General features: G+C 43.0%; 3 protein-coding genes across 10 annotated transcripts in view; 1 reads left to right on the top strand and 2 right to left on the bottom strand.

Annotated features, from left to right (window-relative positions):
* The window catches only part of itpr1a (inositol 1,4,5-trisphosphate receptor, type 1a), a 67145-nt gene extending 65049 nt beyond the window's left edge, over positions 1–2096 (bottom strand). For all 8 annotated transcript variants that reach the window (XM_053869240.1, XM_053869241.1, XM_053869245.1 and 5 more), the window contains exons 1-2: positions 1833–2096; positions 1296–1410 (exon numbers count right to left, since the gene is read on the bottom strand). In XM_053869240.1, coding sequence (XP_053725215.1) covers positions 1296–1387 — 92 coding nt within the window. In that variant the 5' untranslated portion in view covers positions 1388–1410; positions 1833–2096. The remainder of the gene's footprint in view (positions 1–1295; positions 1411–1832) is intronic.
* A 349-nt stretch (positions 2097–2445) lies between these two features.
* On the top strand, positions 2446–6465 carry sumf1 (sulfatase modifying factor 1). The gene is made up of 9 exons (XM_053869023.1): positions 2446–2739; positions 2886–3059; positions 3225–3299; positions 4244–4326; positions 4465–4587; positions 4744–4858; positions 5139–5252; positions 5538–5597; positions 5777–6465. The coding sequence occupies exons 1-9, from the start codon at positions 2503–2505 to the stop codon at positions 5876–5878; spliced, it is 1083 nt and encodes a 360-aa protein (XP_053724998.1). The 5' UTR covers positions 2446–2502; the 3' UTR covers positions 5879–6465.
* Positions 6466–6662: 197 nt separating this feature from the next.
* LOC128761101 (leucine-rich repeat neuronal protein 1-like) lies at positions 6663–20382 on the bottom strand. Its single transcript, XM_053869022.1, has 2 exons — positions 20063–20382; positions 6663–9665 (listed from the first exon to the last, which is right to left on the bottom strand). Exon 2 carries the CDS (start codon positions 9504–9506, stop codon positions 7374–7376), a length of 2133 nt encoding a protein of 710 aa, XP_053724997.1. The 5' UTR covers positions 9507–9665; positions 20063–20382; the 3' UTR covers positions 6663–7373.
* Between the last annotated feature and the right edge of the window lie 1092 nt (positions 20383–21474).

The following is a 21474-nucleotide window of genomic DNA, read 5'->3' as shown; positions in this document are numbered from 1 at the left end:
TCACAAATGTTTATTAAGTCATTTTTGTACAAATAGATGTTTACAGATTCTTTTTTACGAAGCAAGCTTATTTGTCAGTCGTTGTCATTGCATGTTGGGAGGGCTTTGGACACCCTGTTTCAACATCCACGCTAAAGGCTTGGTGTGTGGCTACATCCAACTGCTCTTTAAGTTGTTGGTTACCATTGCAGAAATAATCTTCAGAAATGTCTAAAAAAAAGTGAGAGACTCCAACGATTAATTCAGGAAAAAAAAATCCTCAGATAATAATTCAAGAAATGAATCAACGCCTTTAAAAACTTGATTAGCTCATATCATTCAACATTCACATTGCCAAGAACAATAAAACTCCTGAGATTTGATTTGACCAGCTGATTAAAAAAAAATCCTAGTTGTGATGTAGTTGCGGGATCGGTTTGCATCTCAGTGTGAAGTGGCTCGTATGAGAATCATCACTTCTAAATCCAAGGTTCTCAAATGATTGTTCTCCTTAGGTTGAGCCTGAGGTGGAGAAGTATGCGTATCTCTGCGTTTTGTTCTCGCGTGAGAGGGTGAGGGAGTTGGAGACTGGTTGACGAATCGGATAAGCAGGGTATTGCAATCGCTCTACCGCACTGTTGTGTGTAAGAGAGAGCTGAGCCAAAAGGCAAACTTGATCTCGAGCCTCATCAATTGTCTTGAGTTTTGGGTCATGACGGGAAGAAGGAGGAGATCTTGGATCCAAGTGGCTGAAATGAGTTTCCTTCGAAGAGCGACCGGCGTCTCCCTCAGAGATAGTATGAGGAGTTCTGTTACTCAGGAGAGACTCGGAGCAAAGCCGCTGTTTCTCTGCGTTGAACGGACCCAGATGAGGTGGGTTGGCCATCTCATGAGAATGCCCCCTGGTGCATTTCAGGAATGGCCAGTGGGGAGGAGACAGAGGGGTCAAGCCAGTACCACGTGGAGAGATGTGATCTCTTCACATGGTACTGGGAGCGTCTTGGGACCCCTCAGTCAGAGCTGGCAGATGTTGCCCAGTTTGGCATTCCCTGTTGGGGCTGCTGCCCCCAAGACTTGGAGGCCGCTGTGGATGGATGGATGGTAATCACATCCAAGAATAATAAAATATGTAGATCATACAATTACTAAACTCCGACTACTTGCAATTAAGGTCATGAATAAACATCTTTGTCTGAGGAGGCAAAACAAATATCTCTGACTAAAGATAACAGTCCTTGAAAAACATCTTGGCAGCAGTTGCCATTTCCTTCCCGTTGGCTCAAAACCAGGACCTGCACAAGTTTGTAACAACATACCCCAAAGTGCTGATGAATCCATTCGTGGATCCTTCTGCATACAGAGAGCAAATGTCCCCAATGTGGAGGAAGCTGGACATCTTATCTGACATGTTAGCCTCACACTTGGGAGCACCTGAAACACAAGCGACAAACACGTAAGATGTGCGCGACAGAGCAGGAAAACATTTCCCATCATTCAGAGCATTGATTTCCGAGGCGTTCACCAGTTACAGTTCAGGGACCCATGGAGTAAATGCACCTGCAGCAGGTCAACATGCGACAGATGTGAAAAGCAACGCCTCTGTTACAGTTCAGGAGACATGAGCGAGTTCAACTAGCTGGTCGAAGTAACTTAATACTGCACAATGCGAGTATTCACACTGTTTTCTTGTAGTCTGTGAAACTCGAGCTTAAAGTACGAGTGCAGACGTTTCACCGTGACCGCAAGAGAAGTCGAATTGTGCGTCTTCAAATAATGGAATAGATACTGTCCGCAAGCGGTGAGGAGATGTAAAAGGGGAAGTGAGCTAAGCGAGAGTAAAAGTTCAACTTTACCTCGGTTGTGTAAAACGAGTGTTCGGGCGGTCAGCTACAACAACATGACGCCGACTCTCGTGCTCTTCTTCAGCGTTTCCCTCCCTCTCTTTTCCCCTCTGGTTTGTTTCGGTGCTCCTCCGACCGTCAGACCGACGACAATGATCCAGTGTTTCTGTCAGCTCGACAACCCTCTGGCGCTTGTCGGTTCTCTCCGGCACTGCTTCGTCAGGCGAGCGGTCCTCTGAGCCGCTGGCGGGTTGCCACTTCTTCTCAAACGCACGGACCAATGATGTCTGGGTAGCTAGGTCCTTGAGGACCCGCTGTACAGAGGAAACACTAGCTAGGTCCCTCATCCACAGAGATGCCTTTTCGTTTTTTTTAATTGTGGCACAAACTTTCAAAAAAAACAAAAACAAACAAAAAAAATACAAACAAATATTGTAATATATTCATAATAGCTATTATATAAAATATAATAGCGAGTAAGCAACTAACAATTACATTAACATTTGAACCAATCCTTTTTATTTATTAAAAAAGAGTCTAAAAATAAGTAATAATCAGATAGGAAAGGGTTACGTTTGAAACATAGTGTCAGATGACTTACCACGTGACCAATGCGGAAGTGAATTGTAAACAACGTAATCGAACTGTGGCGCTGAACATTACGGACTGACACCTGGCGAGCATGGTGCGCGCTTCCACTTTGTTTTACGTGGTCGGATTTGTAATAAAAGTGTTGTGTTTGGATGGGACTCTGTCGGAACCGGCTTCGGAAGAATCAAGCTGTGGATGCGATAAATTGAAAAGAGCAACGACTCTGAATGAACACGCACCATTCGAAGACCCGGCTGAAAAATACTCAAGAAGTGTAAATGGAGAGCCGTTACATGATTTAGGAGATGGAAAGTCGTCAAAAAGCCAGGTAATAATTGTGCATATGCACCATTCTGAACTTTAATACCGTTGTATGTTGTTGTATGCAGGGCCCTCTCTGTCCACATTTTGAAATGACTGAGTGATGCTGTGCTCTTGACTGACTATAACAGGTGTTTTTTTTTCTACTTGTAGATGGTGCTGATTTCTGGAGGAGAATTTCTGATGGGCACAGACAACCCAGGCATCCCTGCAGATGGTGAGGGTCCTCAGAGGCCGGTCCATGTGGAGTCCTTTTATATGGACATACAAGAGGTCACAAATCTGCAGTTCCAGAGCTTTGTGAATTCAACAGGCTATGTGACTGAGGTACAGCTTCTCAATGATCACAAGTCAAAGTGATTCTGAATGATTCATGATTTTGATGTATGTATTTGTGACTTGAATTTTGACATGCATTTCTCTTTTTTACTATGTAAATGGGAGTTTGCGTGTTTGCAAGTTGGGGTAATAGATCACTGTTCTTTTTTTAAGGCTGAAAAGTTTGGAGACTCTTTTGTCTTTGAAGGAGCTTTGAGTGAGAGCGTCAGAAGTCAGATTGATCAAGTGGTAAGTTTTTCATTATGTACACCAAAAGCATCTCAAGCTATTAAAGAAAACCTGGAAGGTGTATTTTCATTTTTAGATGTTTTTACAGCTGAATCAGGTACCCAGTTGGAGAGGGAGGGAGAGAGGAGTAGTTGAAAGTTCAAATACATGTTTTGTTACTAGCAACACGTTACAGTTAAAAAAAATACTACAACACAAACACGATTAATCAGTCAGTGTTGTTTCTGCTTCACACTTGGCACCAGAGGAAACCTCACTTGCTGAAAGGAAAACTGCAATATAGTCTCTTAATTCAACGTTGTTTAGCAGGGTAAATGTGTTTCTATTGAGGATGCGTTGAACCGCCATGTCTGTAAAATTGTATTTCATTTTGTCAGAATTGCGTTGTATAAATCCAACCATCAGACCTTGCTGCTCAAATGTCAAAAGCGCTGTCCTTTGAAAGTACGTTCTAAAATGGGTTCAAGCATCATCTAGGGATTTCTGGATGTCTTTTAGCAAGACTCTTAAATGCTTATTGCCTTGATGACTAATTTTGCACCTGATCGCATGTCTACTTAGATCATGAGCTAATAAAATCTTTAACAAGGTTTAACAACGAAACAGAAATGTTTTTAAATGTGCAAGACACATAAAATATTGCTAGTTCGCTTTTAACAAGAAATTTGAAGAGCAAGTTCACATCATGTTTATGGTCGTGATCAAATAATACAGATCCAGTTTGGTAGCTGTTCATACTTGTCAGTCAACCACATTGTTCATCATAATGAACAGCGTGCACATATGGTGGGTGGGCATCATGGGTGAGCCTCATCTTTATTTTTGTAAACGAGGGCAGGCATGTAGATGTCACATGATGGCACTGACAGAAAAAAGTCAACTGGGAATTGTATAATAAAAATGAATGCCCTAAAATGGACTTGCTTTTTAACAATTATACATAGGTGGCTGCTGCCCCCTGGTGGTTACCAGTCAAAAACGCAAACTGGCGACATCCAGAGGGACCAGACAGCAACATTGCAGATAGGTAAGGTGATTTAGTATAGCCATATTTGTGTTACCACTTTCATCGTGGATAACCACACACCATGAAATTATGCAAAGTTTCAGTGCAATCTTTTAAACCTGATCAGTTGTTGAGTAAAAGAATGATCTCTGTGGGCAGGATGACGCATCCCGTTCTTCACGTGTCCTGGGCTGACGCCGTTGCTTATTGTTCCTGGGCCAACAAGAGACTTCCCACTGAGGCAGAATGGGAGTATGCTTGCAGGGGTGGCCTCAGAGACCGGTACTATTCTTTTTCAACGTTCAGAGTATTTTGACGCATTGTAGAAATGCTTTAAAATTTCAGAAGCTCACGATTGGTGGTTAACTGCTCCTCAGCAACTGTTATGAAAAATATGATGAGATATTTCTTTGTATCTGTTCCTTCTTCTGCATGTAGACTTTACCCCTGGGGAAATCGATTGAACCCAAAAGGACTTCACTATGCAAACCTCTGGCAGGGGGAGTTTCCAAACCATAATAGTGGAGAGGACGGTTACATCAGAACATCTCCGGTGACTAACACGTACATGTCCCTTGATATGCAAACACTTCCACTACCCAAACCTTCTGTTAAAGGCTTTCCAGTATAAGTTACTGTTACAGGAAGTGTGGGCATTATAGTTGAAGCCACATGTATTTTATTTTCCCATGTATTTCACTAATCAACCATAATTTTATTGTTTATTCACTTTTTATCTGTTAGTCTTAAGTGACACAAGACATTGGCTTAAGGTGGCTGTTGATAGATACAGTATGTCCACGACTAACTGCATTTCTTTTCGCGTCCTGTAGGTGATGTCCTTTCCTCCGAATGGTTTTGGACTGTATGACATGGTGGGAAATGTGTGGGAATGGACTTCAGACTGGTGGACTGTGCATCACTCCACCAGCCGGCAGCACAACCCTGTAAGACAGATAACTTTGAGAGTATAATACAGGCGGGCCAATGATGTGCAGTTAGAGTGTGGTTAGATATGATCACTGACGCTGTAGGAAACCCCAATATCATGAGAGTTCAGAAATCACTTTTTGTTGGCGGTGATGCAGATGAGTGGACGAATAAAGACATGAACAGTATTTTAGGAGCCCTGTTAAAAAGCTATTAAATCATCATGTTTTGTTAAATTGTTTTCATTTTTTGTGATGTAAATTATAAGACTGAACTAAAGAAAAAAACATTTGTTTTTACAGACCGGTCCTCCTTCTGGTGCAGACAAGGTAAAAAAGGGAGGATCATACATGTGTCACAAGGTGAGGAAGCAAAGTCTGCTCTCTTTCTTGATATATTTTCATGCAATTTGAAGGCTGTATATGAAAGTAATATTTAGTAGTTTCTTTAATGTTGTCATTCAAATGTAGATGATCTTATAATGAATGCATCTTGGCTTAGACTTTGGTGCTTGACGTTAACATCCTCTCTTCTTCTCCAGTCTTATTGCTACAGGTACCGTTGTGCAGCACGAAGTCAGAACACGCCAGACAGTTCTGCCTCTAATCTTGGCTTCCGCTGTGTCTCTCAAGAACTAACATGAGAGGACGTACTGGAACACCTTCCCTTCACCCACCCAAACTGGACACATTAGAGGAAATCTTAATGTTTTTAAGAGCGGCACTGGTCAAGGAGTAGAAGTTGGTCAAATGATATCTTTTAAAAATATTAAATACATTGTAAAATACAAAGTATTTTCTCTTTCTTTAAGACAGTGGGCAGCAGTACTGCATCGAAATACTGAATAAGTATGTATAAAACCGTCCACCAGAGGTCAGCACAAACTAATACGTTCGTCAGAGCTCGTCCAGCCAGACCTACTCTCTATATAGTTTTGCAATTCATTTTTTGCAACCATAATTATTAGCTCAGTTACAGATTATGGACAGTCCGTTTTTATACTTCTCAGGAAATATGTCATCGACCTTTACGTTAGCGTCTATATGGAGAAATTAGAAGTACAGTACATGAAACCAGAAGAAAGGACACGTGCCGACTGTTTGTCCCTGTAACAAGGAGCTTTAACCTAGTATTTGACTCAATGTCATGCATTTTAATCAGAATAGTCAAATCTCTGTCTGTTTTTAAAAGGAAAGGTTTCAATTTTCAGATCGACAAACTTTCTCCCACTGGGAATATATGCTTTATTTAAGAGTTTGTATTTTGTCAAATTGTATCTTCTGTCGTCGGAAGATGCTGGAATTTGATGCATTTATTTGACCCTTGCACATTCAGGCATTCTGATTAAACTCGAGGCAACAATGTGGTGTTTGCTTCATTGTCATGACACTGAAGAGAAAGAAACACAAGCTTAGCAAAAGAACAAAAGATTTATTATACTGATGTCAATATACATGAAAAATAATGCTCTAATTAATGTTGAAAAGATTCTAGTCCCCTTACGTACAATCTCTTAATAAGAGGGAAATTCTAATGTGCTTTTTAACGTAAAGGAAAAGTGAAATTACAGATGGCAAATCAAACACGTCAGTATAGTGATTACTAAAATACTATTCTCTTCCGCTTTAAATGAGAAAAGATTGAAGGTATAGTTGATACAACATTACTGCACAATTGCTAACATTCAGTAGACAGTTGAACAAGTCTAAACTCCACTGTCGGCTCTTACTTCGGAGTTTATACAAACTCCATGACCTATCAGTGTACAGAAGATTACCTGTTTTACCAAACAGAGAGGAACACTGCTCTACCAATGCTGCGGGACATTCGGTCCCTGCTGCAGTGTTATTAACCCGAACAAAAGTGAGTTAAGATTGCACCACAGAAACAGCATTGCAACTAAGACAGGCTAAGTAGATCTGCCATTTTGGAAAGCCCAAAACAAATCAAAGTAGAAAGAGTCCAACATAATGCGATACGCTATAGTAAAGAAAACTCTGTGCTCAATCACTCTGCCTGTTAATAGCAAAGCTGACAATACAAAAAAAGACATTTGCAACTTCAATGGACTTTTGCGCCAAAATGGCAAAAGTGTGTCTGTGCTACTGTGGAGACAACTAGGCCTCGCTACTAACTCCTCACCACATGTAGTAACTACGCGTGGTGTCCACAGGAGAAGGCTTTCCCTCCGTACTGGCATCTTTGTCCTTCTCTCCCTCCGTCTCCCACAGGTTAATGAGGGGTGGGTAGAGTTCATTCAAGGGAATGGATGAGGTTTTCAGCATGTATTTCTTCAGCGAGTGGTGATAGTTTTTTCTTCTCCACCGACGGGCAGTGTAGATGGCCACGGTGGCCACACTGAGGAAGGCAAGAGCAGTCACCATGACGGCCATCACGGCTGCACTGGGATGCTGGTCCGAAAGGTTCAGGGCAAAGGTAGCGCTCAGCGTCGTCACATTGACGCACGACTTGTGTGTCTGCAGGTGAATGTTGGAGACTGTGAGACACACCTCGTATTCAGTGGCAGGTTGGAGATGTGTGAGGTTGTACTCGTGGACATCCACTGGGACGCGCGCTGTATAGGTAATGTGTGGGTTATCGATCTTCATCGTGGCTGAGGCCCACTTCAGGTTGGAGGACATGACATGAGAGTTGATCTTCCAGGACACAAGAATGGAGTGAGATTCCGTCTGCTTGACGTAGATTTGCATCACCTGGCCATTGTCCAGCAGAGTCCCATTCACACGAACTGTTGCAACCCGAGTGTCAGCCCCTTCGACGTTCTGGGCCACACAGGTGTAATGGCCAGAATCTTCCACTTGCATATGAGACAGCTGCAAGGTGCCGTCCCTGCTAACGTGGTACCGCTCTGATACAGTTTCACTGTCGATTCGGATTCCAAGAGGAGTTACCCAGTAGATCTCAGGCTCTGGCTCAGCCATGGCCCGACAGTCCAGGGTCACACTCATGCCTATCTTGAGGTTCAGGTGACTGGGGAAGGTGTCATGGGATATGAGGGGGATACACTGCTCCGTGGAACCCAGCACCTTCAGCTCCCTCACTCGCTGGCCTCTGAGTTCAATCGGGGAGGCACACATCATCGCCAAAGGCTCCATGAAACGGACCGTGGTCCGGTTTGTGCTCATCCACTGAATGACACAGTCGCAGCGCAGTGGGTTGCTGTGCAGACTGATCTCTCGTAGGTTGGGCAGCACTTCCACGGTGTGCAGGTAGAGCGCAGTGAGAGCGTTGCTGTTGAGCATCAGGCTCTCCAGCGCTGGCATGTCTCTGAAGGCCTGTCTGTGGATGAAAGACAGCTTCGGGTTGTTGGTGGCCTCCAGCTTCGTCAGTTCCGGTAGGTTGTCCAGGGCAAAACGTTCAATGGAAACCAACTCCATCATGTTGTTAATGCCGAGCTCTTTCAGACGCAGCATGTTCCGGAAGTCTCCCTCCTGGATTTTATGCACAGGATTTTTGTTCAAATCCAAAAACTTCAGATTGGGAACCTTCTCCAGAGCCAGTTGAGGGATTTTGATGAGCTTGTTGTCATAGAAGGAAATACTCTCCAGGTTGTCTAAACCGACAAAAGCATTTGCAGGGACATCCACGAGATTCATTCCAGCAAGAACCAGACTCCTCAGACTTTTGAGCGGTTTGAAGTTCATATCCAGAAGACCAATGACTGGGTTCTCGCCGATCATGAGGATCTCCAGGTTTGGGGTTTCCTCAAACCATCGACTTTCTATGACATTAATTTTATTGGAGTTGAGGTGGAGTCTTAACAAGTTGTGAAGGCCAGCAAACGCCTTGGCGGATATGGAGTGAATGTGATTGTGGTTGATGTAGAGCTCCTGCAGATTTGTGAGGTTTCCCAGGCAGTGGTCCGGCAGCTGGCTGATCTGGTTCTCCTCTAAATGCAGCGTTGTTAGGTGGTTCATGTTGAAAAGGCCGACTGCTTCCACAGTACTGAAGTTGTTCTGTGACAGATCCAGCTCCGTCAGATTGACCAGCCTGCTCAGCTCCCCGTTTGTGTGAGAGACGGCATTGCTCTGGAGGAGCAGCACCTGCGTGTCCGTGGAGAGGTTCACTGGAATGTGCGTGAGCCTCAAGTCATTGCAGTCGACCGTTATTGCCTCCTTGTAGGTGGACTGGGGTGTAAACCAGGGCCGTATCTCGCAAACGCACAGGTGTGGACATTCCTTGCCCTGTACCTTTGTTATCGAGGACAGAGTCAAACCAACACACAGCCAGATTAGAGATTGGTGCAGCATGGTGTCGGCTCCTGCTCCTCAAACAAGACTTAGATCAGAGGCTGGAGAGTGGAGGGAGAACTCTATGATCATTAGCTGTGTCTCCGCTGTGCTCCTAAATGATGCTTCCTGGTCTTGACCTCTGATGATGTCGTCCTTTTATAGGAACCGTGTCTCAACCTAAGAATGGAAAAGAAAGAAAAAGAAGAACAATTAAAACTTTATTTACAAGCACAATGAGCAGAAAATGGGACTTTGAAGCAGAAGCAAACATGTTTTCAGTGTTTGTCTTTCTGACCCAGTAATGAGCAGCTTTGCATGTTGCCATGGCGCTGTGAGGAAAGATGCTGCTGCACTGTGATAGGCGGTGTTCTGCTTTTCTGAATCCCGCCCCCTGTTCTGCTTCAGACCTCCTTAAAAGTCAATTTACAAAATGAAAGTATTAAAATCCAGTGAGGAATGATGGAAACTGTATGCGCTTCTCTTGAATTTTTGGGTTAATGCTGCACTGTTATGAAACAATTCACCATCATTGATGCTTGGCATGCATTGCTTTTCTGAGATCTTCGGCATGGCTGGAAAGATTATCAGCCGTCGAGCCTGGTTTTACTGACTGCCCTATCACAAGTGTCACCGCAGTCAGAATTACACAACAGACTTAATAAACCAGGAGCGTATCACTCTCTGCTGCAGACCCACACGTTCACACTCTCACAGTATGTGTTCAGCTGAGTTCTGACAATGTGTTGTGGGTCCTTATCATTGAGTTGGTACAAGATAATCGACCAGATTTAATGAGACAAAGGAGCAAGGGAGTTTGCATCAGTGTTGAAAACAAGCACTTTAAAGGCTGTTTGAATGGGTCTCCAGTGGCAATGTACAGTATGTTCCAACCACACCAGACAGCACATACTTTAGCAACATAAGTCCTACACAGGCTGAATGATATTTTGCTTTTTGTTCATAAAAAGAAAGCATGTTTCATTTTTTCAAGTTGTTTCATGAGAATTCCCCATTGAGAAATGTACTTTCAAAGTTATTTAAGCAGTGTATTCAATTTAAGCATATTAAATAACAAAAATATAGCAACAAAATAAGAAAAATCTCCACGTAACAAATTGAAAACATATAACAACAGAAATAAAATAAAATAAACATCCCCAATCACACACTGAGATTGTGACGGAATGGGTTAGCTTACTACAAACAGACTCTGCGACCGTTGCCAAAGCACTAACAAATGACTATTCTAATAGATTAGTTCCATGCATTTTCTTTATTTTTTCTGTATTGCTCAAGTGCTCTGACATCCATGTTATTGTCTGTTCTATTTTTTATACTATTGCTCCGTGTGTTTGGCTCCCGGTTCTGCTGTGTGTGTTTCAGTTCTTGTTTTATTTCAGTGTGTGTTCTGATTTGCTTGTATGTGTTTCCTTGGGTCCGGCCCAGATCCAGGCATAATATGCCAGTCAAACTCCAGACAGCAGGCGACTCTGTGCACGATATCTGTCCGGAGGATCTGGCCTGAAACCAGCTGCTATCTGGATTGGTTCTCCTTCTGTCTGTCTTTGATTGAGTTTACTCTTATGGTCCAAGTCTGCCTGTTGACAGTCACCACACGCTATTGGGTCAACCCTGACACATCGGTCAGAGTCAGAACACAGTGATCTCTGGTGGTCAGGGAAGAGAGGTGTATCCAAGATGCCAATGAGTTAAGAAATGATAGTCCAGATGAGCAAAATGTTTCCACAATCATCAGCCGTGACTGTGTCGCCCAGCCCAATAGTCAAGGTAATTATAAATATTATAAATATCAATTTATTTTGTGGACAATTTCAGCCCTCAGTAACAGGTGAATACTGACCACCACCTGTGGGAATCATCCAATGAGTCAGGTGCGGGATATGGAGCGTTGCCAGTTGCATCTGGTGGGGCTCACTTCCCCAGACGGCTTGGGTTCTGGGAACCAGCTCCTTGACAGGGGCTGAACTCTTTCCTTCTCTGGTGTTGCTCATGGTGCGAGGCGCCAGGGAGGCTTGGGGATTCGCAAAAGAAGGTAAAAGAAATGATAGAAATGAAAGGCAATCAATCTATCAAAGAACCTGAAGCAACTTTTACAAATATTTATCCTTTTCCAAACTGACTTCATTTTGTCCACTTGAGGCCACTGTATTCCCTAACCGCACCTCATGAAACAGTCAGTCAGTGTAATTTGGGCTAAGATGAGCGAGGAATATGTTTCTTTGACAGACAACACTATCACTTTTTTTTTCTCAATTTCTTCTCCTGAATAGCATGTAGTTTCTAAAACCTGCACTGCAACTGTCCTCTCTCTCTCGTTTCCCTCTCTCCTGTGCGGAACTGAGCCGCGTGTATCATCCTCCCACCCGTGTGCGAGCAGGTCCCACAAACCGCCTTGTTGTGAATGCCAGCCGTGAATACATAAGGCGAAAACACCGCAATGAGTGCTTAACTTCATTGGTCTGATGTGATGAGGCAGCAAGAACGCTAGTTGTTTGAAGTTCACCATTGTTTAAGCCAGAGGGTTCCGGCCATGAGAGAAAAAGCAGTGACTTATAGTCCAGTAATTATGGTATTTTATATTCAATTCAGGATGGATTTTTTTTTCTTTTTTGCTTGTGGAGAACATATCAGCAGTGCGCAAATGTGCACGAGCTTAGAGAGTATATTAAGGAAGGAACCAGATCCTGGATACCAGCGGCTCAAATGGGTTTTCTCCAAAGGTTGGCAGACATCTTGCTTAGTCATAGGGTTGCTGGTTCTCCTCATTGAGAGGAGTCAGTTGAGGTGGTTTTGGGCATCTCATGAGGATGCCCCCCGGGGCACCACTCCCTTTGGTCTAGGGCTTATATCTCTTAACTTGCCTGGGAGCGTCTCGGGATGTTGACTGGGAGAAGGGCATAAAACCTCTGACTTACTTACTGACTTTTAACAGTGCAGAAATCTCCATCGTTGCAAAGTGTTCAACACGCTCCTGAATTTCCCATCTGCAGATCATATCCTGGTACCTGAGACGGCGTGATCACCGACCAAAGTTTACACACACCCATCAATGGAATTTGTGTACTGAAACTACACGTCGTGTGGAAGGGCTGTCACACTCAAATGTTTCCTGGCTGTGACAAAGTCATAGCTGCAGAAGGATTTCACAGATATCATTGTTGAGATCTATGGAAACTTGAAGCCTCAGCTTTTCAGTTAAGCATGCTCACACCCTTTGGTTTAAAGTCTGCAGAGCAATAAAGTGACGCCTCCTTGCCGATATGTGCGTGTATAATGCATTCACCTCCATGTGCTGCAGCATGTGCATGAAATCGGAGGAGACAGGCGCAGTAATGACTGATTTCCTGCTGAGACCATGAACCTCAGACACCTGGCAGCAGGTTTTCCTGGCAGACTCGCAGCACCGTGGAGGCCTGAATCAGCTTCCAAATATCACGCTGTATGTTTATGAGGCGACCTCTTTGACCCTGCCACAGTCTGCTGCGAACATATGTTGTTTGCAATCATGGCGAGTCTCCATATCACTGCAGTGCTTAAATTTATAATTAAAATTTCCAGGACCCCCACAGCGAGTGCTGGCTGCAGACCAGCTTTACTGAGGTAATTTAGGTTCGACAAAAATGACTCAACAGCTCAAAACTAACCGCTTTATCTTGAACAAACACACACGCACGCATTCACGTTTGTAACATGTAAACATGCCTGCTGCTGCTAGCTTGACTCTTGAACACGTAAAGCCTATATTTATCTGCCTATGGGCCACAGCTAAGAACTTTCCAAAATAATTCATTTTGTTTTGAGGTAAATTAACAATGATTCTTGGTTCATTTCACGGTGCTGAATGTGTAAGTGAACATGGCCTCAACATCGGACCGATATCCGATATCGGTGCATCACTAATCAAGACAGCTGTGTATGTCTACTTGAATGAGCGGGCGTTGAGAATGCTTTACTGTACTCTGACATTCCCACACTGCACTGTACACTGATACTCCCACACTTACTCCACCAAGTCGAGGTGTGGGGGAACACGTACCAAAGTAACTATGAATGCAATACCGTCATCTGTCTTATATGGGGGTATAGTGACTTGAAAGCAAAACAGATTACTTTTTATTACAGCTCGACAGTATCTTAGTAGTTACAGCAGAGCCAGAGCAATTTCAATTCTGTGTTTTGCAAAACAGGCGCACGTTTGTAGCTCTTGGTAATGTGTCCCAGCACCTGTCCAAATAAATAACTACAGTGCATCTGTCACTCCTAGGTATTGTTTTCTAAGATGCATCCAATCGGCTGTGAGAAGCAATTAAACCCCTCAACAGCTTGGCCTTATCCCAACTGAATGTCGGAATTCAAGCCTCCAGCAGGAGGGATTTAGTGTCTTTGCTCACTTGATCCTGATGAGATTTTAATCCAACACGTCATTACACATTTGAATCACACTAAACTTCATTCCTGCTGTCGCTGATGCCACTTTTGACCTTCCTAAAAACCAGTTCTTCGATATTCTCCTGAATTAAAATGTTAAATGTTAGAAGCATTACATGACACACATTTTGCAGATTTGGGTAACTTTTCACTTTCTTTGTTAGGGAGTGCTGAGGTAACTTTTCAGTCAGTGCCTTCAATACTTTTTTTAAATTGTTGCAGCCAAAAATGCCTGATTTGGTGGAAGATGTTTTAAAAACTGCAGTGAAATTTATGGTTATGGAACAACATAAGGGAAATAAGGACCTTTACAAACCAAATATGCTTATTTCAAGTGCAAACAACAGGCAACACAAAATACATAAATAAATAAATGTCCATGGTAAATAAAATGAATGATAAAACAAGTCCATCTTTTTTATGATGATGTTGACAGTGTGTAGTGAGTGTTCTGTCATGGCTCCGCTTCCAGGCTCCGAATCCTGGTTTTGGTTTTTCCCCTCTGTTCCTTTGGCACACGGCTGGAGCCGATTGACCTCTAATGACTGGTGGTCTACAAGAACACCTGGGCTCCAGCAACGTGTGCCAGACCGTTTTGATCCCATTGTTTGTTCCCTGTGTTTGCCGGAAGTCCCTGTGATTATTCCTCTCGTTCCGGTGTTTTTTGGACTTCTCGTTCCCTGTGGTAACTCCTTGGTTCTCGTGTCTCTCCCTGTGTTCGGCTTTTTGTTCTGTCTTGTTCTGTGTGCTAGCTAGCTCGTTTAACTCCCGGTTCTCGTTTCGCTCCCTCTCTGTTAAGCTTCTTGTTTTGTGTGCAGCTAGCTTGTTTAACTCCTGGTTCTCGTGTCTCTTCCTGTGTTCGGCTTCTCCTGTTCTGTTAGCTAGTTTTTGGATTTCTCTGTTTAACCCTGGTGCCCTGAGCTTAGTGTTTTGTTTCTCCCCAGTCTCCATGTGTTTCTTGTTCCCTTTTGTAGTTTATTCTCTGTTCATTGATATTCAGTTTGTGCTTAGTTTCTCCCGGTTCGGTGACGCTTTCAGTTGTGATTCAGTTGTTTGTTTAATTATTAAATATCTAATTTTTACTCCGTCCTGCCTCCAGTGCCTTTCACCACTCGCACTTGGGTCTTGGTCACGTCCTCCTACGTGGCTTTAGCTCCCTCGTCCCTACGTAATCCTGACATGTTCCTTGTTTTGTCATGGAGCTCCTCACAAGGGCGGAGACTGATGGGCATTTGGATGGGCGGAGTCTGAGAGGCAAAGGTGGGGAAAGTGGGGGGTTCGTGTGTGTGTGACCGGAGTTGTTCAGTGGCTCATTAATGCAGCCAATTAAAACAGTAACTGCTGATATGTTCCGCAGGGTCGGGATGTAGAGTGTCAGAAATAGTGTGGAGAGAGGTGGATCTCGTGGTCAGCCATGTCTGTTAATGTCCGCCCCATATAGTGTTTGGGTGACGGCACGCTGCACTAGTGAGTTCTGCTTTTTAGTTCCGTCTATTCTACACTACAAACATGAGAATTTGGACATTTATGAATAGATTTAGAATCGTTCACGTCTGAATCGCAACCCGTAGCAGCAATATGCGAGTGTCACACATGACTTCAACCTCAACAAGGAGGGAGGGAATATGATGCCGCTCATGCCGCGTAGAGGGGTGGGAGAAAGGAGACTAAAGCGATTGGTGGAATTGGTGGGAAAGTCGTGGTGACAAAATTGCAGCACCTCACAGAACTTGCAGGGGTTGGTTGGAATTGAGTTAATAGCATATGCTGGAGGGAAATATCCCACCGGTCCTGGGGGGATGGAGAGCAACAGGAACCTTATTAATTTCCAATTGTTTGTGTTGAGTCACATTTATTCTGTTGGTCCTTGGTAAATCCTAAATACTTGGGTAGCTTTATTATTATTATTATTAGTAGTAGTAGTAGTTGTCATACATTCAAATGAACACACTAGGAAAGATGCCGTTTCTATCGTCTCCGTAACTGAGTTGGACACATTATGCTGAAGGTCCTGAGATGACTCAAAGTAGTGCATCACTTTGCCTACCATGCCATTAATGGTGCCAAAGCCAAAATATTTGGGATTAAGAAATGGGATGTAGATGATACACAGTATGTAGATGATGTAGACGCTTTAACTGTATATGGACACATTGTGGACTTTAATTTCAGTGGATGTTTTGTCATGAGCCCCCTCTTCATCTTTGAGTCCGGGAAGAGTCACAGACATAATGTAAATGTTGCACATTGCAACTTCATTTTAAACTTTACAGTGACTCGATGACAACTTTATTTTGTTATTCGTGAACTCCACACAAGTCACGACCACTTCAGAAGGGGTTTTACTATTCGTGTCTCTCTGTGATATTAATATTCATAATTTTGTTTTTGCTTTGGAGATTTGGCATGCTGCCCTCTGTCTCCTCGATTGCACATTTTTGGCGAACAAGTGCAACTGTAATGACGCTACAGAGCGCCGCTCATGCTTACATGGCTTGATGGAATCATTTTTCATACGGCACTTCCCTCTTTCTGTTACTAAGCCCCTTTTCACCGGCTGAAAAATGTGAGCAGTGTTTCTGAATCAGCTGCAGCACAGACATGCCGTCACCATGGCAACGGCTATGCCACGGGCACGTCTGTTTCATAACCAAATGAGACATGTGATGGCAGAGTGTGTAGCTGCCTCAGAGCAGAAAAGGTCAAAACCAGAGTAAAACGTGATGAAATGACCTGAAGTTTATCAGTCAGCGCAGCATCCCGTGCATCCGAATGGTTCCACAAACAGCGCATCTCCGCTTCACGTCTCATCTCTAAACAAACCCATGAGACGGCTGAGTCGTTCACGTTATGATAAAACCTGGGAAGTGATGCCTGGTGTGTTTTTGTTCCCGCACTCACGGCTCTGACCGCCGCGAAAGAAATCCTATTTCCACTCCATTAGTATGCAAGAGTTTCACTTCACATCACACAAAGCTTTGCTGCAGCTGCTGATGGCAGAGGTGCAGAGCCCAGCAGAAGAAGACATCACCACTCGGTCAGGAAAGAGAAGTGAAAACACCCTCAATAATCCAGCTGGAAAGAAAGAACACAAAGCTGCCGGATATTTGACTCAGTTCAGCTGAACAAACAAAAATATAACACTGCAGTTCAATCTAACGTTGTCTGTTGATGTGTTTTAGGGATTGTAATTCAGAATGAGAGCAAAACTTGCTCGACTTGTAAAACCCTGATTCTTCTGAGGATTCAATAGTGGCCTTTTCTTTCAGCATTTCTCTTTACTGCACCACCAGATGTCCTTATTTCCCTCTGGATCTGAGACGGATTGAGTCACAAACTATCTTTTAACGCTTTCATTTCTCCCCAAATGGCCCTCACTATTGAGCTTTTTTCATTTCACTCACAGTAAAACGCTAGTATTTAGTCAATAGATCATCAATCTGTCATCTAAAGCCCAGGGAAAGCCTCTGATGTCAGACAATCCTCAACAATGTTGAAGTCAAAGATGATGTAGCTGCTCATCAGATTCCAAAGAAGCATCATCAGCTCCTTTTCGCAGCTTTCAGTGGGACGGTGGTCTGAACTCTGGCACAGAAGATGCAAAGCTGGTGTCTGACTCTAGCCTGGTGCGAGGCAACTTGTCGCTTCTAAAATGTGAAAAAATATTTCAATGGAATCCGAGTTATATTATTTGCAAAGAATCTTAAAAGGGCTGGCTTTTAAAAAAAGATTAACCAATCTGTAACGACTTTCTGAGATCAAGTCATAAATGCCCAACTTGATTTGTTTTTTCTCCTGTGTGTAGTGACTGTCCAAGTTTGCTTCATGGTTTAAAAGTGAGTTCTTAAAAACTACATGCAGCAACAAAATGAATGTGTTGATGCATTGAAATAAATGACCGAATGTTATGAAGCATGTTGGGGCAAAGAATGTTTGTCTGGAAACTCAGCAAACCCGAATATAATGATGCGAAAGCGATTGAGATAAAATCAAAACAGTTAAGTTAAGTAAGTAAATAAGAAAATCCTGATACATTTTGGCATATTGCCCACCCCTTTCTGGAGACATTGTAAACAAATACATTTTCTGCAATTTGTTCATGCATGGCAAAATAGCCACGTGTCAGTAGCTACAACCGTCCTCAAATTAAAAGGTATTTTCTACAGCCTTGTGTGTTGGCCTCTGCACTATATATTTAAAAATGAATATTTGTTTAGCATGTCTATGGTCGGTACATCATTGTGTTGGTGTCATCTGCTATAGACAATAAAGTACTGCTCTTTGACTATGGTATTTTAATCGACATGAACAGAAATGGAATGGCATTAAGAACATTGCGTGTAGCGTAGCACCTACACAGGTCCCTAGTTCTACTAACATACAGGACACTCTGCCACGAGGAGTAGACTTATTTAACACTGACAAAATTCATGACTGGGTGCAAGCGATGAAACACTTGACCCAGTTCAGACACACTGACAAAACCTTTCATTGTGTCTCTTTGTTTCCTTCTCGATCACCCTCCTGCATGCGCAGACATCCACGCAGCAGTCAGGCACTTCTCCTCTCATAGCAGAAGCACACAGACACCCTGGGACGTGTCTTTGTTTTGCCAGACTCACTCACTTTTCTCATTAGCCTTGTGGCACGGACCACATCAGTGCTCATTGTGAGAAGTAGGGGGAAGGAACTCGAAACTCCGAGAGAAAGCCTTCAATCATCTGCCAGTGAGGAGACATCTGGTTGGTCTTTCACCCCCAGAAGAAAGCGATATGTTGCGTGATGCCTGCCGGATCATGTCGCAACTCTCACTGAAGTTGATGTGTACTTCTGCGTCGGGCCACTGATGCATCCTGTCTGGAATCATTTGACAGCAGTGACCCCATCGACACAGCCTTCTCTCATGCACATTCATCTGCCAATGATCTGACCAATGCAGCGGTCAGCCACAGTAAACATGTCAATAGATTAGCATTGACCCCTTGTTCACACCGCAGCTCTACACTGGAAACACTGCCACGTGCAAATATAGCCTGGACAATGAGTTCAGTACCACGACAGTGGGCCCATGATGAAAGTTTACATTTAGTTAGCAGCATCCACACTGGCTGTTCTAGCAACAAAACCACCACCAATTCACATTATTCATCATTAATTTACAATATTGCAATTTAATAAAATATAAAGTCACACATATATGTGTGACATTGTTTCATTTTCAATTGATATGTTTGATATCTCTAAATAAATATATGAATGAGAACAACTGGAAGCAAACAGCACCTTGAAGTTATTAAGTACTTACATTTACTACTTTTGTATTATGAAACATATTGTAAAAGTGGCCACCTGGGTATTCTGCAGATTCTTTACCATCCTGTATCTTGAAAGGAGACAAAAACAGCCTTCTTGGTGTTTTAGCTCAGATGAAAACAATAACAAACCCCCAAGAAATACACGTGGATTAACCATATACATAGTTGCAACCTGTTGTGAAGCACTAAAATAAAACACCAACAAGCTAGAAACAAAAATAAGTATTTTCATGAGCATAATAATTAACATGATTAGCATAACTATTTTTGCTCAATTAAATTGATTATGGTTATGGTTGATTACTATATATATATATATATAATTTTTTTTATTTTTATTATATATATATATATTTAATTGACCTTTGTGCTGTAAGAGGCAGAGTCGACTGCCGAGATCGTCCATACAAGCCAATATTTCTGCGCGTAGTACTGCTTATCATGCAGTCATGTGTAACGGCAGTCAGTGCTCAGCATCAACCCATCTATAGGCGAGCCGTGAATATCCATCCTTTGCTTTCTGATCGCTAACCACAGCACCACCATATTTTATGAAGTGACCCCAGTGTTGCATGGAAGTTCAATGGATCAGTTCCGTGTGTATTGTCCGTGGCACAAAGACACCCTGCGCCTTTTACATCTGTCCAAAACACAACGCTGCTCTTGCTGCAGCTCCTTCACCCGTGACGCAGAGATGCTTTTTGTTTGAAAGAAAAATTTTGAAAATGAAACGATATGACTTCATCTTTTGAGTTCCTCACAACCCAGACAGACAGACAGACACAGGAATAGAAAGCCATGCACCCTCACCTTTCGCAGACGCGGCGTTGAATCCGCTGCAGGCGGCTGTGACCCACGCAGCGTCCGCGGAGTGTTGCGGTGCGAGAAGAAGAAACCATCAATCTCTCCAACAGGAGTTAAAAAAATAAATAAAAGAAATGAAAAAAAGGCAGCCTGGGAGGAGAAGATCGCTCGGTCCCGGCAGGTGGAGATCTTGAAGAGGAGCGAGGAGGCTGCAGCTGCCTGCTGCAGGTCAGCTGGACTGGACCAAAGACGCATGTGGCATCGACTTTGGTTCCCAAACAAGCCGCTTCACCATCTGTTCACTCTTCAGCGGCTGGAGAACAAAAGTCACGCCCGCCTACAGACGAGCGAGTGATGGAATCTGCGCAGGCATTGTGGTGCTGCATCACAATGATATTAAAAGATTTCACGGTATATATATATATATATATATATATATATATATATATATATATATATATATATATATATATATATATATATATATATATATATATATATATGATCACGTACTGTACAGACTGTGCAGGTTTATTTCTAAAAAATACTGTCAAATATATATCACATATAATATTGAGTTTTGGAAGATCAAACCAGAAAAAAATCACTGACATGTGTGCTGTCTTTGCCCACGTGTCCGCATCTCCGGCGGAACTTCGGACACGCTGGCAAGATTGCTACATTTTGAGTGCTTTAAGGTGAATAAAATATCTGTGATTTTTTTCTGGTTTGATCTTCCGAAAGGCAATATTTTGGTGGTGTGAGGCTTGTTTTCTCAAAATGTGGAAGAGCATTATAGGCCCCCTTTATTAAACACGGGGACCCCAGAAACACCATGAAGCCACTCCAACCTCACACAAGTTAGCTACCCTGACTCAGTTGTACTTAGGCGAAATACTTGTCCTGATCCACAACCAGTCTGCAATAGTGAATATCATTGCATTTGTGCACATACATCCATGCATCTTCTACTTCACTTTGCCCAGCCAACCTGAGCATCAACGGGCAATAGGTGGGGGACCAGTACATCACAGGGCAACGCAGCATAGACAACCATTTGCTCACATATTCACACCTGTGGGCAATTTAGTCTGAGAAAAATAATCCTGCGTCAACATGGCCTTTAAGATCCTATTATCATTTCGTGAAATTGAAAAGTGAAATTTCTCTAAAATCTCCAGCTCCACATCAGATGGGGCTTCAGTGGGGAAACCCCACCTGAAGAGTGGAAGAGAACTTTATCCAACAGCTTGTTGAGGACTTCTGCGTATTTTCCATTCGAATACATGATTTTTTGCCGACTATTTTGGAGACTATTTTTGAGTGTTGTTGTCGTCATCACTTCACTGGCTGTCAAAACTCACCCCTCTGCTCCCTTGTCATAAATGTCTAGTGTATCTTCTTCTTAAAAGATACAA

The sequence above is a fragment of the Synchiropus splendidus genome, chromosome 6 (assembly GCF_027744825.2).
Source record: "Synchiropus splendidus isolate RoL2022-P1 chromosome 6, RoL_Sspl_1.0, whole genome shotgun sequence".
NCBI classification, from domain to species: domain Eukaryota; kingdom Metazoa; phylum Chordata; class Actinopteri; order Syngnathiformes; family Callionymidae; genus Synchiropus; species Synchiropus splendidus.
This window is presented reverse-complemented; position numbering and strand designations above follow the sequence as displayed.

What these genes read in the sequence shown, in the direction of transcription:
- sumf1 (XM_053869023.1), top strand. Translation starts at nt 2,503, where the DNA reads ATGGTGCGCGCTTCCACTTTGTTTTACGTGGTCGGATTTGTAATAAAA. An exon ending in GACAGCAACATTGCAGATAG is followed by an intron (nt 4,327 to 4,464) that starts GTAAGGTGATTT and finishes CTCTGTGGGCAG; the next exon opens with GATGACGCATCCCGTTCTTC. An exon ending in GATCATACATGTGTCACAAG is followed by an intron (nt 5,598 to 5,776) that starts GTGAGGAAGCAA and finishes CTTCTTCTCCAG; the next exon opens with TCTTATTGCTACAGGTACCG.
- LOC128761101 (XM_053869022.1), bottom strand. Translation starts at nt 9,506, where the DNA reads ATGCTGCACCAATCTCTAATCTGGCTGTGTGTTGGTTTGACTCTGTCC.